We start from the raw sequence: 17,893 nt of genomic DNA, 5'->3' as shown, positions 1-17,893 counted from the left end.
GCAGGCAGCTCAATGTTTAAATATGAAGCCGTTATTTCTTGACTATTGCCCTCTGGAGGTTGGCGGACTAATTTACCATACAGAATTAGCAGTCAAGGCAAGATGTTTGCACTGTGAGGGACATAGTCTAATGATTTATAATAATATAAAACGTTTAGAAAAGTTAAGAAGCTATAAGTAGAACTGCTTTATAAACTAATTATAATCAACGATGAATAAGTACACAAACTATCAAAACATTATATTTCTTAGGGTGGTATTTAGCTCAAATGACAATATCTAATTTTATCTTGCAATGCAGGCCTATGTATTTAGTTTCAAGTTAATTTAGTTATTTTTTTTTACAATAATTTAAGTCACTTTTACATCATTGCTAATTGTCATTCAGCATCCATGTACTGGATAAGCAAAACCAAGGCAACAAACTTGATCTCAGCCATCCACATGAATCTGCAGACTGGCAGCCAGCATGAGACAGAGCTCCTTTCAAATCAACTTCGTTCTTTCCAAGACAGTCAGTATCCTGCTACCAGGCATCGGAGCCCTTGTGCAATGTTATGACATACTTTTCTATAACTTCACTTGACATGTTAAATTCCAGTAAAACATCATTATAGCTCGGACAGGTCATACCATGCCAAATCGCGCCAGTTCATGGTCATGTTTATAGTAACTGTTTCCTATTGGTACTGTGTCACTTCAGAGGTATGTAGCTATAGGCTGCATACAAACTAGCTACACTGCCTTGCATAAGTATTCACCCCCCTTGGACTTTTCCACATTTTGCAGTGTCACAACCTGGAATTCAAATAGATTTTATTGGGCTTTTTACCAGTTGATTAACACAACATGCAGTGCTTTGAAGGTGCAAAATACTTTTAGTTGTGACACAAACAATAATTAAGACAAAAAAGCAGACATCTGTTGGATGCACAAGTATTCACCCCCCCTGAGTCAATACTTGGTAGAACCACCTTTCTCTGCAATCACAGCGGCAAGTCTTTTTGGGTATTTCTCTACCAGCTTTGCATATCTAGAGACTGCAATTTTTGCCCACTCTTCTTGGCAAAATAGCTCAAGCTCAGTCAGATTGGATGGAGACCGTCTGTGAACAGCAATTTTTAAGTCTCGCCATAGATTCTCAATTGGATTGGGCCATTCTAAGACGTTAACATTCTTTGCCTTAAACCATTCCCGTGTAGCTCTGGCTGTATGCCTTAGGGTCATTGTCCTGCTGGAAGGTGAACCTCCACCCCAGTCTCAGGTCTTTTGCAGACTGAAACAGGTTTTCTTCAAGAATTGCCCTGTATTTGGCTCCATCCATCTTGCCCTCAATCTTGACCAGTTTCCCAGTACCTGCTGATGAAAAGCATCCCCACAGCATGACGCTGCCACCACCGTGTTTCACTGTGGGGATAATGTGCTCAGGGTGATGTGCAGTGTTGGGTTTCCGCCACCAGGGCCAAAAAGTTCAATTTTGGACTCATCTGACCAGAGTACCTTCTTCCACATGTTTGCTGTGTCTCCCACATGGCTTGTGGCAAACTTCAAACGGGATTTCTTTCAGCAACGGCTTTCTTCTCGCCACTCTTCCTGTTGGCCAGATTTGTGGAGTGCACGACTAATAGTTGTCCTGTTGACATATTCTCCCACCTGAGCTGTGGATCTTTCCAGCTCCTCGAGAGTTACCATTGGCCTCTTGGTTGCTTCTCTGATTAATCCTCTCCTTGCCCGGTCCGTCAGTTTAGGTGGACGGCCTTCTCTTGGTAGATTTGCTGTTGTGCCATATTCTTTCCCTTTTTGTAAAGATGGATTTAATGGTGCTGCGTGAGGTATTCAAGGCTTGGGATATTTTTTTTATAACCTAACCCTACTTAGTACTTTTCCACAACTTTATCCCTGACCTATTTGGTGAGCTCCTTGGTTTTCATGATGCTGTTTGTTTAGTAATGTTCTCTAACAAACTCTGAGGCCTTCACGGAACAGGTGTATTTAGATTGAGATTCATTCGCACACAGGTGGAATTAATTTAACTAATTATGTGACCTCTGAAGGCAATTGGTTGCACCTGATTAGGGGTTTCACAGCAAAGTGGGTGCAAACATGCACTCAAAACTTTTCAGATTTTTATTTGTAAATCATTTTGAAAACCATGTATATTCCCCCCCCCCCCCCCCCCACTTCAAAATGATGGACTATTTTGTATTGGTCCATTATACACAACCCAAATAAAATCCATTTTAATCTGCGGCTGTAACATGACAAAATGTGGAAACATCCAAGGGGGGGGGGGGGGGGGGGGAATACTTATGCAAGGCACTGTAGATAAAAGGATAACTTGGTGCTGTATGAGGTTTTTTGTACTGTATTATTATTATTTTGTTTATATGTTTGTAAGTTTGGTTGGTTTTGCTTATCACCATCTTTTCATTGAAAAAAAAAGATTAGCATTGGACTATGCCATTAGACATGTCAAAACATTTAATTGATATAGATATGGCATTATCAGTTTAGTGAAATTCTGAATGGCAATAAGAAGGGAATTCAAGCATATTAGGTCTACAAATAAAGATGTTGTATCATGTGTCTGGCATATGATGTCAGATTTCTTAACAACCTTAATCCACATTTAATCCCGAAAAATGCCTTAAGCACCAATATGTCCTGTAAAACATGTGGCCTGGCCTAAATATGTATTGCCTAGTTTAGTTAAGTTTAGCAGGCTAATTAATAAACATTTAGCTTTTAAGATGGGGAACAATAGATTGCTCGGGGGGGGGTTGTCTCTCCCAGTTCCTGCAGCAGCCGCTCAATAAGGCTGATAGTGGCCTCCACGCTGCACGTCCTCTGCAAGCTGCAGACCAGGTATGATGAGTGGCCAGACCTCCACATACGGCTAAACATCTGGCACTCCATGAGGAGGCTGGCTGTCGCCGGCACCACCGATGCTCTACCCCACCTTCTTGGGCTGCCTGTCTGCATGCAACTTTGAGTGGGATGCAGGGGACCTCGCTCTGCTGCGGCAGATGACGAGGGAGCAGCTCAGGCAGGAGGGTGTGCTAGCCCTTACTGATCTTCTGGTGGACAGGAAAATGAGTAAGAAGGAGCTGAGCCAGTACTGCCGTAGGAGGATGTGCGGCGTGGAGGCCACTATCAGCCTTATTGAGCGGCTGCTGCAGGAAATGGGGGAGACACCCTGACTGCTGCTGCCTCCTCCCTGACTGCTTCCACCATGTTGCAGCCAGGTGTCCCAGCCTCTCCAGATGTAAATTCATAATTGTGTGTAAAGAAATAAAATCACTGTATCAGCGTTTTGTCCCACATCTCTGTTTTCAAAATGAGTCGCTCATCTTTGGATGACTCTGGCGTGCCAGGCATGGACCGAGTTGACAGCTTGGCGGAGTATCTGGTGGAGCTGAGGAACCAGCCCTCTCTGGCCCTCACCAACCAGCAGGTCAGGAATATTTATTGTCTTGCTACTTTCCCTCTGTGTCCTGTCATACATATTCACACTTGCATATGTTTTTGTCTTTTTTCACGTGCTGCTGTGTTCTCTCTCTCTGTCCAGATATGATCTCATCCTGGATGACTACAGGAGGATCAGGCGGCGCACTCTGGCCAGTGGGGCTGTTATGCAGCAGACCACCCTGCAGCTGGTGGACGAGAGCCACACCACCCTGGTGCAGTGGCACAACAAGAGGGTGAAGAGGCAGGACAAAGTGGTGGTGATGCAGGGACCGGACCTGCCCAGCCGCTTGCCTGTGGCGACTGACACTCTCCTCCCTGCTGATGTGCGCCCACCGTCTGCACCCCCCAACCAGGCCCAATTCACCAGTACCACCCGGCTGGCAGCACCGTGGTCCAGGCACAGGTGAAGAGGAAACTATCGTCCGCAGTCGCGACACCTGGCGGCTGTGAGGTCGGGCCACCAGCGGGAACTCTTCGCTGCTCCACCCTCAGGCCCTCAGCTGTTCATGCTGGGTCCAGTGACCTCACAAGGGCCTGTGCTGGTTGCTGCTCCACGGGCTCTGGGTGCCAGCCTCTTCTCTGCCGCTCCTGCTCCAGTCCGAAAACGAACCGGCAATGTACTGCACAACACGTGCAAGAAATGTGGGCAGTTCAGGACAGCGAAGACTGGACACAGCCAATACAAGGGCATTATACCATGCCCCTCTGTAGAGGCAGTATATAATTGTATAATGTATATTGTTGTTCCCCCCCTCCCAGAGGCATGGACACTGGGCTAGTGCCCCTCAACCCCTCCCCCTCCCAGAGGCATGGACACTGGACACTTTAATTTCTGTATAAAGTTCTTTATATATTTTCTGTTATTGTGTATAGTTGTTGTTGTTGTTTAATTGGTGATTGAAAATAAAAGTCTGCTTACAACAAAAATGTATATTTCGCCTTAGTTTTTTGTGTGTTTTGTGGATAGAAGGATGTATTCTAAGGTTAATAAAAAGTAATATGCAAACAAATTGTGATTTACATTTTTAAAAATTAACTTTGAAGTAAATAATGCACACCGCAATTTCTGCTAACGGTGGGACTCGAATCGGAAACCTTGGGGTTTTCTGTCATATAAATGCATATAAAAACAGAAGTATGAGGTTTAAAAAATAATTTATGATGTACATCAACATTAAAAACTTCAGTCATGAAATCCATTCCTTCTTTTATTCACTCCTCCCCCCCCCCCCCCCGAGCAGTCTATTGTTCCCCAGCTTGTCGGTCTTGACGTTCAGATTTTGCGCCTAAACTAGCTATATAGTATCGTCTCGTCACATGATCAAATAGAGACTTGACATTGGACAACAAGATACATATTACCCAGCAATCATCATTGCATATCTGTATGTGACAAAAATACCAAATAAAATAAGATTTTTTTCATTTAATAGTTATTTTTTAATAGTTTCTATAGTTTGTGTAGGATAAGCATATAATTGTGTTATAGATTGTTACTGACTATTTCCCACCCAAAATAATGAAAACCATGACGGAGATAGGTTTGCCATTTCAAGGGTATATATTGCATTAGCTACTCTATTCCGTGTACATCAGATTCACCTTTGATCACATGCATGGCCGGATTAACCATATGGGCAACTGGGTAACTGTCCAGGGGCACCAGGACTCCAGGGGCACCAAGCAACCGATGTATTTTTTATTAAAAAAAAATATATGTTTCATTCTGACCCCACATTAGCACAATTGACGTTCCAAACACCAATGCACAAACTCAGCGAAAGAGGGACGCAACAGAACGAGCAGCAATTTAGCGGTAATGCAAAACGACAGTTAAAAGAGTGTAGAAATGCGGCCACTTTAAAAAAAAAAAAATGCGCTTGCTAAGGTTTGAACAGTGTAAATCTGTGTTTTTCAGAAGGCAAAGTGTGTGTGTGCTGTCTGCTCCAAATGGTTCTGAAATGATAGTTCGTTAGTAGACTCACTGCGCTTGCAAAGGTTTGAAACAGTGTACGTGTGTGTCACTAAATGCATAACCTCGCCGATGTTTTTGAAAGCCGTCATCACTTCTTGTTAGCTATTTAAGTTTTGGAAAGCTTTGTGAACTGCAATGCTTATTTGCGGTGCTGTGAGTTTAATGATAACTGAATCCAACTAACGTTGGATTGCTTTTTGTAATGTCAGATTTCATTGTTTGGTGTGCTATGATTGCAATGAAGATTGATAATGATAACTATACTATGCATTGTTAAGAAAGTGCTATTAATGTCGCCATATACTGGTTGAAAAGACGTAGGCTACTTGGCAGGCTTCTGCCTTGTTTTTGGGCGAGTTCGATTAAATAAATAAAGCTTGATTTGTTTTGTAGCCTACATGTGCTCATGTTCTCATTTTCTGTGTAGATTATAGCAGATTTAAGTCTGTATATCCTACTTAGATACCAAAAGTAAAAGTATAAACTCTCTTATGATTTAGACGAATAATATACCTGTTGAGATTAGTAATGATATTTCATTATGGTCAACAAAAGATAAAACAATAGTTCTGCGCTGTATTAAGTTATGATTTCTAATAACATAAGTTCACATTAAACATAATTTACAGCATATGCATTAATTACTTTGGCAAGTTTGCTGTGATATAAGCGGGATAATGGACTGGGAGCAAGTGAGTTATGGACAATAACCGCACTTCAGGGGGGTAAACGGTAGCATCCCCCTGTCGAACGGTTACTTTCTTATAACTGACTTGCTCCCAGTGCATTATTCCTTACATAGGTTACATCAATGTATGGAAAATGTAGTGGAGCAGTATTAAGCAAAAAGTATGTATAAAAAAACAATCAAGTAAAGTACAGATACTCAGAAATAATACTTGAGTACAGTAAGAAAGTATTTCTACTCAAGGACCAATACACCCCGGTGGATAGGTATGGTTTGTGTTCTGCGGGGTGGGGGTAGGTGGGCACCAGAGAGTCACTGTTGCCCAGGGGCACCATGAAGTCTTAATACGGCCATGATCACATGCAGGTTTAATTAGCGACACTCTGAGTGTCACATTCTGTAACTTGTTTAGAACACGATGTCGGAGCACCCGCTTTGACTACGGGTGCCTCCTCCCACGAGTGGCAGTGCCTGCACTGTCTAAGTGACGCCTCTGCACAAAATAAAGTGATTCGTGTATTACACCAGCCGATTTAGAATTAAGATCAATAAATGTCATGTGTGCTGAATTACAAATTGAATCGTCTCAACTCTGAAATTGTATTGGGGCTATTTTGTGTTCGAATCTGACACAATTATTCCAACTACCTCGCGTGCTGCCTTGCAACTAAAGACATTATCCATATCCTCGTGCCTGTCATTGAAGTTGGGTAGACTGAGTACAGTTGAGACACTTTTTGCTTTATTCACTACTGCACAAAAACTAGACACTGAAAATAAGTGATATTTTATATGCCGTTTCCTTTGGTTGTATACTAAAATATTATCAATCAATAATATCCATAAGTTATTTAATTTATTCATAACTTGCTTATAAACATGAAGTGCGATTTGGGGTACAGTGGGGTACATGTGGGGTACAGTTGAGACGGTACCCTGGTAGAGTTGAGACACCCATTTAAACCCATTGATGGTGACTGACCAAGGATTGAAAATACAGGCTATATCACATTCGAACTGTATCAACTGTACCCAGTCATCTCCCACCGTACTTATTTAGACCCCAAGATAAATCATTCTTATCACTTTCATGTTTGAAAAGACACACATTAATATAGGACAGGTCTAATATCAAAAATATAACATTTTATTTTCATTTGCTTGGTTTTTTTGTCTAACTTTGACTTCTAACCTGCTGATCGCGGGATTGAGACATTGTGTCGCTGACCACCTCACGCTTTTCGCTAGATTATGCAATGACCTTGCATGACATGATAGCATGGAATATGTAGATTTATAGTGCACAGAATAAAGTTTGCAATGATGTAAGTTGCGTTTGTTGGTGACGTATGGTTAATAACATATTCTTTGTAGAAGGGACATGATCAAATCAAAATGTTAGCTAGGTAAAAAAAACTTTCGCCGATATCTCCGTACGGGAGATGGGTTAGGGGCTCAAATTTCCTGGGATCAAAGAGGACGTTAGTATGCATGTGCAAACTAAACATCACGTCTCAGGATTGCTGCGAATTCAAGTTATTTCGGGTGTATCAACTGAACCCATGTCTCAACTGTACTCAGTCTACCCTATTTATTGAGTGTGGCTAGCTAAAACTTTGCCTACACTTCGCACTCTAGAAGTTCGTCCAGATCATCTGCCATCATCATTTCGTGAGGACAAGCGAGCAGCAGGCACACGACCCGCTTCAAAATGATCAGGCAGGTAAATCCTGACACCTAGTGGATGGACTGCACAAGATTTGTACCGCGCGCTGAATTGTGCGTCTGGCCACAGAATGCGGAATGGCCGTCCACAGACGCCACACGGTAACACTGACATTTTTGTTTTTGCGTAAACGGGCAGGTTTTGGAAGTAGGAACATTCAAAGTGTAATCAATAAATAAAACGTTCGTTGTCGGCAGGATTCGAACCTGCGCGGGAAGATCCCAATGGATTTCTAGTCCATCGCCTTAACCACTCGGCCACGACAACACATTATGTTAACCCCGTCTGTTTTACAAAAAAACGTGAGGAACTGAGTACTTTTGCAATGCCCTTTAATTCTGATTCTTCGCGGTAGTGGGATTACAGGTATGAATAAAGTAGCCTACTAGGCGACATTTAAGGCTACTGACCAGAAACCTAAACATACATTTACATTTACTCATTACTTTTATCCAAAACGACGTGCCATTGAAGAAAAACAATCAAACGTGAAGAACGGAGTAGGCTACTTTTGTAATGCCCTTTAATTCTGATTCTTCACGGTAGTGGGATTACAGGTATGAATAAAGTAGCCTACTAGGCGGCATTTAAGGCTACTGACCAGAAACCTAAACATACATTTACATTTACTCATTACTTTTATCCAAAACGACGTGCCATTGAAAAAAAACAATCAAACGTGAAGAACGGAGTACTTTTGTAATGCCCTTTAATTCTGATTCTTCACGGTAGTGGGATTACAGGTATGAATAACGTAGCCTACTAGGCGGCATGTAACGCTACTGACCAGAAACCTAAACATACATTTATATTTACTCATTACTTTTTTCCAAAACGAGGTGCCATTGAAAAACAACAATCAATCGTGAAGAACGGAGTACTTTTGTAATGTCCTTTATTCTGATTCTTCACGGTAGTGGGATTACAGGTATGAATAAAGTACTAGGCGGCATTTAACGCTACTGTGCCAAGAAGCTTTTGAAGACCCAACTCTTCAGAGAGCACCTCCCTTTCTAACTGGCACCTTGACTAGTGCTTAACTTGCACTTCAGCAGTTACATTCCTGCACTTCTTTTTCCTTTCTAGGTCGTTTTTCTATTTCTTATGTAAAGTAGAATTTATTGTTACACCAGGTTTTTTTATTGCTCTTAGTTTGACTGTTCTCTCCCTTGTACGTCGCTTTGGACAAAAGCGTCTGCTAAATTACTAAATGTAAATGAGAGCAGAGGTTCCAGATTCGAGTCCCACCATTGGCAGAAATTGAGGTTTGCATTATTTCATGCAAAGCTCATTTTTATTTTTGGAAATCACAATTTGTTTGCATATTACCCTTTATTAACCTTATATTAGTGAGATATGGATAATTCTACATTGAATATTTCAAGACATATATGCATTTATGAGAGAAGAATTGACCCCAAGGTTCCCGGTTCGAGTCCCACCGTTAGCAGAAATTTAGGTGCGCATTATTTACTGCAAAGTTCAATTATTATCACTGGAAATCACAATTTGTTTGCATATTACTTTTAATTTACCTTATATTAGTGAGTGATATTTATATATGTATAAATCTACATTGAATATTTCAATGCAAGTTCATGTACAGTTATGTGTGAGTTACTTTAATTGTTTCACAAAATATTTGTGTTCCAGTTAATGCATCCTTCTATTCACAAAACACAAAAGAACAAAGGAGAAATGTTAATTTTTGTTGTAAACAAACTTTTATTTGCAATAACAAATTCAACAACAACAACTATAGCATAATATATATATAATATAATAATATACTGTATATCAGAAAACATATACAGAACTATATACAGAAAGTGTAAAACTGGGAGGGGAAGGGGTTGAGGGGCACTAAGCCAGTGTCCATGCCTCTGGGAGGGGGGGGGGGGGACAATTTATTCATTTATTTTTCATGCATTTTTTTATATCCTCCAACCACTGCTCCTTGGGAACAGCCTCTACAGAGGGGCAGTATATAATGCCCTTGTACTGGCTGTGACCAGTCTCCGCTGTCCTGAACTGCCCGCATTTCTCGCACGTGTTGCGCAGAAATTGCAGGTCCGTTTTCGGACTGGAGCAAGAGCGGCAGAGGAGAGGCTGGCACCCAGAGCCTGTGGAGCAGCACCCAGCACAGGCCCCTGTGAGGTCACCGGACCCAGCATGAACAGCTGAGGGCCCGAGGGTGGAGCAGATGGTGGGCACACATTAGCAGGGAGGAGAGGGTCAGTCGCAGGTGCAGTCCTTGCATCACCACCACCACCACCTTTGCCCTGCCTCTACACCCTCTTGTTGTGCCACTGTACCAGGTTGGTGTGGCTCACGTCCACCAGTTGCAGGGTGGTCTGCTGCATAACAACCCCATTGGCCAGAATTCGCAGCCTGATCCTCCTGTAGGATCCTCCTCATTCAGGATGAGATCCCATTTGGACAGAGAGAGAGAACACAGCAGCCCGTGAGAAAAGACAAAAATATATGCAAGTGTGAATATGTATGACAGGGCACAGAGGGAAAGTAGTAAGACAATACATTTTCCTGACCTGCTGGTTGGTGAGGGCCAGAGAGGGCTGGTTCCTCAGCTCCACCAAATACTGTGCCATGCTGTCAACTCGGTCCATGCCTGGCACGCCAGAGTCATCCACAGCCTGAGAAAGAAAAAATAAAAAAACTGATGAGTGACACATTTTGAAAACAGTTGTGGGACAAAATGCAGAAAGAGTGATTTTATTTCTTTATACACAATTATGAATTTACATAACCCAGACTCATCAGGAGAGGCTGGGACACCTGGCTGCAGCATGGTGGAAGCAGTCAGGGAGGAGGCAGCAGCAGTCAGTGTGATGTAGTGTCAGTTTGAATTTCCCACTGAAAGGTAACCCAATTTGTGAGCTGTTTTTCTACTTGCGGATGGTTATACAAAAGTATTTTCCCTGACCGGGAATCGAACCCGGGCCGCGGCGGTGAGAGCGCCGAATCCTAACCACTAGACTACCAGGGACGGCTAGAGCGCTGACCGAAGAAGTTTATTTTGTAAACAGAAGTTATACAGTTATAAAGTACACACGATCTCTTTATGTGATGCCAAATAACCATTCCATCGCTCAACGGAACTGTACACATTTGCTAAACAAGAGACTTGTCATTATACACTTCAAGGAAACTTGTTGTGAAGCTTAAGCCCCTCCTCCGAAATGGTTGGATCATCACATGGCTGACTGTCAGGGAATTAATGTAGCGAGACCACTGTGTGCTTGGATCTACGAGAGTGACGAGACGGTAACTCAAAACTTAAGCCACTGTAGAAAACCTAGCTAATACAGTCGTAAAGTTAGCTTAGCAAGTTATTGGAATCATAAATGTTTTCTTGTTGACTAGAGCAAGCTGTGCCAGGCTATCGACGAATAATGAAAAGTACCCTAAATTTAGCTGGCCCTGGACTGTCCGAGACCTGAGGCCAGGGTTTGCTTAAAGATTTAACGTTGTCATCCGTTGATTATAAGGTTGTAATGGGTTAACGTTACATGTGTTCTTGCTAGTGCGATAGGAAGATTAACTTGAAAAGCACTAGTGTGAAGAACGACGCGCAAGATCGGGTCGGTAGCACGTAGGGCACATTTCTTCGAACCAGAAAGTACTTTCTAGATAAGTTACGTTGACGCTAGCTTGTTTGCTATCCTTAACTCAAGTGGCATTTTTTTTTACGTTATCGTGAAACATTCTTGCTTGGCCAACAGAGTTTAGGGTTCAACCAGTAAGGCGGCAATTCACTATCTGTAGATGCTTATACTCTTTAAATGGAACGCAGAACACTATCATTATTAGGGTGTTAGCTAATGTCCTAAGGTAAACAGTGACGTTGACTTCACCTTCCTTCGCGTACAGTCAGAACTAGCTAATAAGTTAATCAGCATTGTCAGAAACTTGCTAGTCAGCTAAACATGAAGGACTTATTGTATATATTGGTAGCCAAATTGACTAGCGAAAGAAAAGTTACAGAGGAGAGCTAACGTTTTCTATAAATTCATTTTGAAACCATAGCTAGTTACATCCCACAAGGGTTAAACCTTTGTAACTCCGGTCAGGCGGCTAGGACAGCTAGCAAACGTTACACCGGCTTGGCTAATGTCGTCGGACCGTCATCCAAATGGGGCTCATGGCCTCCTCCGCGGACACCGGGCAAGATCCTACGGGAGTATAGTGAATTCTTCGTTGTCACCTGTACGTCAAAGGCGAATTGACCATCAAGTTCAACCCGGAGAGACACTTCAAGGGCTGGCTTTGAAGTATGGCGTTTCTGTAAGTAACGGTAAAGGGTTTTCTCAGTTAAATTTACCAGTTGTAAGTTAGGTACAGTTACTTGAACACTTTTCAGGCCGCTTGTTTACTAACAGTGGGGCAATTGTACCTGTCCATTGTGTTCAAATGTAACGAAGTTTGTTTTTCTTTTAATTAAAGCAATGTAATGATGAACAGAGCTGTTGCAATGTACATACGTGATCAAATTAGGATAACAAACATGGAGGCCAGCTGCTGAGGCAACACATAATGGAGTATATTTCTGTCTTTTAGATGGAACAAATTAAAAGAGTCAACAGACTGTACACAAATGACTCCATATTCCTCAAGAAGTCTCTTTCCATCCCTGTACTGTCGGAGCTGGATTTGGGCCTGTTCAGTAATGGGGAGGAGGCCTCTGATGAGGAAACATGTCAAGGAGACAGTACGCCCACAGAGGATCCAGTTGAGAATGGAACCGCAGAGAAAGATTCAGATACAGACTGTAACAGCGCAGATCTCTCACCAATGGATTACTTGAAACGCATTGACAGTTTGATCACCCAGTCAAAACAGGCAGCCGCAAAGACGTGCAGAGAAGAGAAAATGTAAGTAGCCCACTATGTCTGAGTTGGATTTTGTTTTTGCGTGGTGTGTATAACCAAATATGGAAACACATACAGAACTAATGACACTGCTTTTACACAATAACCAAAGTCAAACCAGCAAAGTCAATGTGTTTGTGCCTTTTAGGTTTGCTACAGAAGACGCACTTCATACAGGCAGAGCGGTGAGGAGCCAGGTCTCGTCATCTCGTGGCAGAGCAGCCTCTTCACCTGACTGTCTGTCTCAGGCCATGGCCGTTCCGCTCACCATCACTAGACGCACCAAGAAACTTCGGGAGAGGGAAGATGAGATCTTTCAGCTTTGATCTTTCACTGTATTGTGTATTTTTTTTGTCTTTGTGTTTGTCATCATCACGCATTAAGGGTGCATTTTGCAGTGAAATTATGTTGGTCACAAGCCTACATTAGCTGTCATAACACTGACTTTGTTGGGGAAGGGGGATTATTATGTAGCATTTAATTTAGGTTCTATCTTGCACTAAGAGTTCATTCGGGGCTCAAGGTAGGAAAGAACACATCGATGGTTTATGGCACCCTTGGTAGTTAGAAGTTTTCTTGGTGTCAAATTAAGCATAGTTTTGATATATGGATCCTAAGCACAAACAATTATCTATGAGAATGCAAACTGGTAGTGTCACTACCTCTTTGTTAAGGTACTGTAAAATAAAAACTTAATTTATTATTCAAGTACTTTGTCTGTTCCATGTTGGTAACCGCATAAGACAAGTAGCCTTCTACTTTTGTGTGTGTTCACAAACATGTTGCTGTTGTGGCAACAGATATTGGTTGACATAAGTACCATGTAGTGTCTGAAATCACATGCAGCTATTATTAATGTAATTTAAGGTTAGCCCATCAATTGCTCTCCAAAGATCACTGTTAGATGGAGTCAATTACACTGTGTTCACTTCATTGAGTGAAAGTCTGCCAACACTGCTGGCATTAATTCTCTCAATTTCCCCATTACTTCATCTACGGATTGTGAAAAGAAGTATGATTCTTGGCAAGAAGGAACTGCTATTATTGTTGGTTGGAATGAGCTTGTCATTTAATATGAATTTGTTAGAATGATCATAATGCGTTCAATCATTGGATTCATTTTTATTTGTGTATGTCTTATCTGTAACGTCATGGAAACGATGGATGCAGAGGGCATACCAGTAGCCAAACATTCTGTGTTTGTTTCCTGTACACTGGAAAAAAACGTGCAAAAATGTTTTCCTCAACATACGTTTCTCCCTGTGTCAACACAAACTCTAAAAGGGATGAGTGTTTTTGCCCCTTAACATGGAGTATTGAAATATTTTCAAAAGTGCAATGACATGGTTCATTACTTAGGTAAGCTAAGAGAGATTGCCAAAGGGGTGATATAATGTGAGGACTCATCTCTTGATATCCCTGTGCTAGCACTTTACCGTGTAAAGGCAGAGCCAAGTATTTAGTAGCTGAGAATATGTTTACATACCTGTGCAAAACAAATGTTTCAAAATACACTGAATAAACATGGTGTGTATACTTGAAAAGTTGTATTCCTTTGGTCGAATTAATGGATTTGTACATCTTCGTATATACAGTGTATTTACAAAAGCTAAAACTTAATTCTGAGATAGACACTAAATTTAGCTCTTTCAGAAAGTATATGTTATCTTTGTTAATCTTAGCTCTTTCCTGATTGCATCTATAAATCAATGTTGATAAAGACAAAATGCAAATTATATGTTCTGTAGCCTGTAGGCTTCATCATGCGTCATGGAGAATAGTGCTCTATTTCTGAATGTGATCAAGGCTGTCAGTCACATTGTTTTACCCTGTCCAAGGCTGTCCCTTCCTAACTTGCACTTCTACTAGGACTTAACTTGCACTTACAGCAGTTTTTTTCTTTTTCTTATATAAAATAGTATTTATTGTTACACTAGGTCTCTATTGCTCGTAGCTTGACTGCTCTCTCCCTTGTACGTCGCTTTGGACGAAAGCGTCTGCTAAATGATTAAATGTAATGTAAATGTACCGGGGGGTACATTTATACTTTATAAGCCTTTCTCACGATCTAACATCCCATTTATCCTTTTGTGTAATGACACAAATTAATCAGAAGAATGGAGAAACATTGATAATTTATTTCAAAGTTTTATGTGTACTACTAGGTCAAATGTTCATCCTCAATTCATTTCCATTTGTTTATAGGTTTGCTGACAGTGCTGTTCAACAGTTCTGTGTTGTAGACCCATTTTGTTTCAGGAGAACCAAGTTACAGTGAGTTCAGTTTAAAATGTTGTATTGGAAGTAGTGACCTTGACATTGCAAGTGGACTGTTTGCCAGTGTCATGTCAGGAGCTATTGTTCTGAAGGAAAGCGGCAACATTTGTGGATTCTTAGAGGACATGACAGTTTGAAGGTGTGGATTAACATGGAAGGCTGGACTCAGTTCTGAGAGGCTATGCAGTGTTAACGCCTAGCACTAGATGGCAGTGTAGGTTCATACCGATTACATGTTTTCCAGTTCCAATCATGTCTGTGTGAATGTAACTGGTAATTTTGTATTTCATATATTTTGTCTTTGATTTCATAATGTCAGTTGTCACTTATATAATTACAGTAAGGAGCTCATATATATATTTAGAATGGGCCGCAAGAATTCTTTCTATTTCGAAAGCTAATTGTAAATAGCCTCCATGTGGTAAGTGGAGGACGGAGATTCCAGTGTGTACGAAGACCAAGCAAACAAACAACAGAGATTTATATAGTTTAAAACCTCAGCTTAAAAGGTTTATCTTCCAATGGGGACCTTTTTTCTGACAGTTATTTCAGTAGTTAGATTTGATTATTGAATATGTATATATGTACATACATTACTTTACACCAAAGCCAATACACATACACAGACTAGGCTCTGTTGTCATAGGTGGTCATCTGAGCAAGGATGTTTTGTCTTCCTGCAACGTGGCCTGTTTCAGTGCACAGCTGTTGCCTGTAAAAACACTGCATAAGAAGAGTCTTTCTGTGATCTGGCATTCTCATAACGTGCCGTCTTCCAACATTTTGTTTAGGCCCTTGCAGATGTTTGTGAGGCGGGTTTTGAAAGGGCCGTCAGGATTGTAGAGTTGTGTCAGCAGCTCAGTGTCAGAGTAATGGTTGAAGACGTGGTTGATGCGCCCGTGCGACTTTGGCGTGAGGTGTTTTTCCACAAGCTTCAGAAGCAGGTCCCGGCACTTAATGAGGATCTCTGAAATCACAGATTTCTCAAAGGTGAACTCCACCTAAGGAAATTGGAGACAGAGAAAGGCAACTCATGTGACAAGTTATCTTAAAGGCAGGCATGATTTCTTGAACCATAATGTGATGTTGTTTTGCAATACATTATGATTGCTTTCATTTCTTTTGGCTTCATATGATATCCCAAAAAGGAAAACCACTTTAAAATAAATTACGTCTAAGTTACTTCTCCTGCGCTGGTCTAACCAGAAGACTCGCCAGCACCACCTAGTGGAGTGTGGAAGGAACTCTGGCACCCCGCCACTGTGACTATGAATAATATATAAGATCCAGGTTAGCCATCCCTTGAGGACCCCTTGCCCGTATCTTTGTTAAAATATCTCTCAACAGTGTACAATAAGCAAATTGTTGGTTAATGCCTTGGGAAGCTGGTCTTTTTTTTACATTTCAAAGAATTTCTCTCAAAAGACTCCTGCAACCAGTAAGATACATTTAGTTATCACAGTGATGTGTTGAAGATGTTGGGTATAACAACAGGAGAGTCTCTTGTTTGAATCCCCACAGGATCCCCCATCTCCAGAGCTACTCCTTTAAAGAGAAACACACACAAGCTCTCAGAAAATGTTGAGTTACCTCATGGAAGCTTATAGCAGTCATGGCACCTTGTTGCAGCTTCTTCTTGAAGTTCTGGGCTAGGGCTAGTTCCTCTGGAGTGAAACGGTTATGGTGGAAGAGTACGCCAATCTTCACGGCAATCTTGACGAGGTCCTTGATGACCTTCTGAGCCTCTGTCTTGTTCCCGCTGTACTCCTTTGAGACGCGGTAGAGCTCATCTAGGATCTCGCTGCTGGTGTCATCGATGAACATCTGCGCCATTGACTTACTGGCCATTTGACTTAGGATCTTTTTCTGGGCCTTCATGGCCATGTTCTTGGAGCTGAAAGTCTCCATTTCTTCACAGATGTTCATAGCACAACGAATAAAAGGAGCGAGAGAGAGAAAAAGACCTTAGTTACTTATTTTGTTACAACATTTACAACCATTTTTCACATTGCCAATAGCAAACCTTTTTTGCTCTATGAGTTTGAGCCAAAAAGGTTTATTATGACATGTCTTGTGTTTTTATATCCCTGAGAGGGTTGGCCTTAGGGACAGCAAAGCAGCATGCCTCTTTAAAAAAAGCCTTGCTCTTAAGGGACCAGAAATGCCCTCTAGGAATTGGGCAGTGTATCCACATCTCATAAACACAACAGCATATTGGCGTGCCCATTATATCAGTGTGTAGGGCAATCAGACCACGTTATTTTGTTGTGGTAAGAGCTCAGTTGCAACAAAATGAAGATCATCAAACCTGTGTGTCATCTGGCTTGCTAACAGCAAGAGTCCTATCTGTATGTCACAGTGGGTCATTTTAGGTGTGCAGTCCATAACTACCATTACCATTACATGTGTAGTCCATAACCCTTACATTCTTGAACATGTTTGACTGTAGTTGTGTGTAATACAATAGTAAATGTAGTTTTAAATGTCAGAGCTCCAAAAATTAAACAGTACATTTCCTCAGTACATTTTTTGCTTTTGTAAGGAATCAAATTTCCAAAAAACTCAATTGTCTGGATAGTTTTTGGGCAGGCAGAGAACTGTTTGCAAGTGAAGACAAGAAAGGGAGAGTGGGTGGTGATTGCATAGTTTGAGCAGGTTTGCACACGCACCACCAGATTTCAAACACACAGTTATGTGAGTGGGGGTGTATGATGGAACATCTCAATGATACCTTTGGGTCGAATCACCCCAGGGTACATCGTGGCTTTGGCCATTAGTTCCATTAGGTCATGGAAAACCCAAAGTGTATGGATTTTTTGGGATGCAAAAAAATGACAGCAATCAATCAGAAAGCAAACACTGTAGCACAG

The 17,893-nt window shown here is 41.5% G+C and overlaps 2 protein-coding genes and 2 non-coding genes across 5 annotated transcripts; 1 reads left to right on the top strand and 3 right to left on the bottom strand.

Moving 5' to 3' along the window:
* Positions 1-8,042: 8,042 nt before the first annotated feature.
* On the bottom strand, positions 8,043-8,124 carry trnas-aga. Its single transcript has one exon. It is a non-coding gene; the product is annotated as a tRNA-Ser (tRNA).
* Positions 8,125-10,792: 2,668 nt separating this feature from the next.
* On the bottom strand, positions 10,793-10,864 carry trnae-cuc. The gene has a single exon. It is a non-coding gene; the product is annotated as a tRNA-Glu (tRNA).
* A 114-nt stretch (positions 10,865-10,978) lies between these two features.
* Positions 10,979-14,290, top strand: lysmd1 (LysM, putative peptidoglycan-binding, domain containing 1). Of its 2 annotated transcripts, none has more exons than XM_042705209.1 (3): positions 10,979-12,162; positions 12,436-12,749; positions 12,895-14,290. In XM_042705209.1, the coding sequence occupies exons 1-3, from the start codon at positions 11,989-11,991 to the stop codon at positions 13,070-13,072; spliced, it is 666 nt and encodes a 221-aa protein (XP_042561143.1). In that variant the 5' UTR covers positions 10,979-11,988; the 3' UTR covers positions 13,073-14,290. The 2 variants fall into 2 exon arrangements, with proteins under 2 accessions (XP_042561143.1, XP_042561144.1); XM_042705210.1 differs by having other exon boundaries at positions 12,156-12,172.
* A 572-nt stretch (positions 14,291-14,862) lies between these two features.
* On the bottom strand, positions 14,863-17,764 carry tnfaip8l2b (tumor necrosis factor, alpha-induced protein 8-like 2b). The gene is made up of 2 exons (XM_042705211.1): positions 16,614-17,764; positions 14,863-16,024 (listed from the first exon to the last, which is right to left on the bottom strand). Exons 1-2 carry the CDS (start codon positions 16,947-16,949, stop codon positions 15,782-15,784), a joined length of 579 nt encoding a protein of 192 aa, XP_042561145.1. The 5' UTR covers positions 16,950-17,764; the 3' UTR covers positions 14,863-15,781.
* Between the last annotated feature and the right edge of the window lie 129 nt (positions 17,765-17,893).

The sequence above is a fragment of the Clupea harengus genome, unplaced genomic scaffold (genome assembly GCF_900700415.2).
Source record: "Clupea harengus unplaced genomic scaffold, Ch_v2.0.2, whole genome shotgun sequence".
NCBI lineage: Eukaryota > Metazoa > Chordata > Actinopteri > Clupeiformes > Clupeidae > Clupea > Clupea harengus.
Note: the sequence above shows the minus strand (reverse complement) of the source record. Positions and strands in the feature narration are given on the sequence as shown.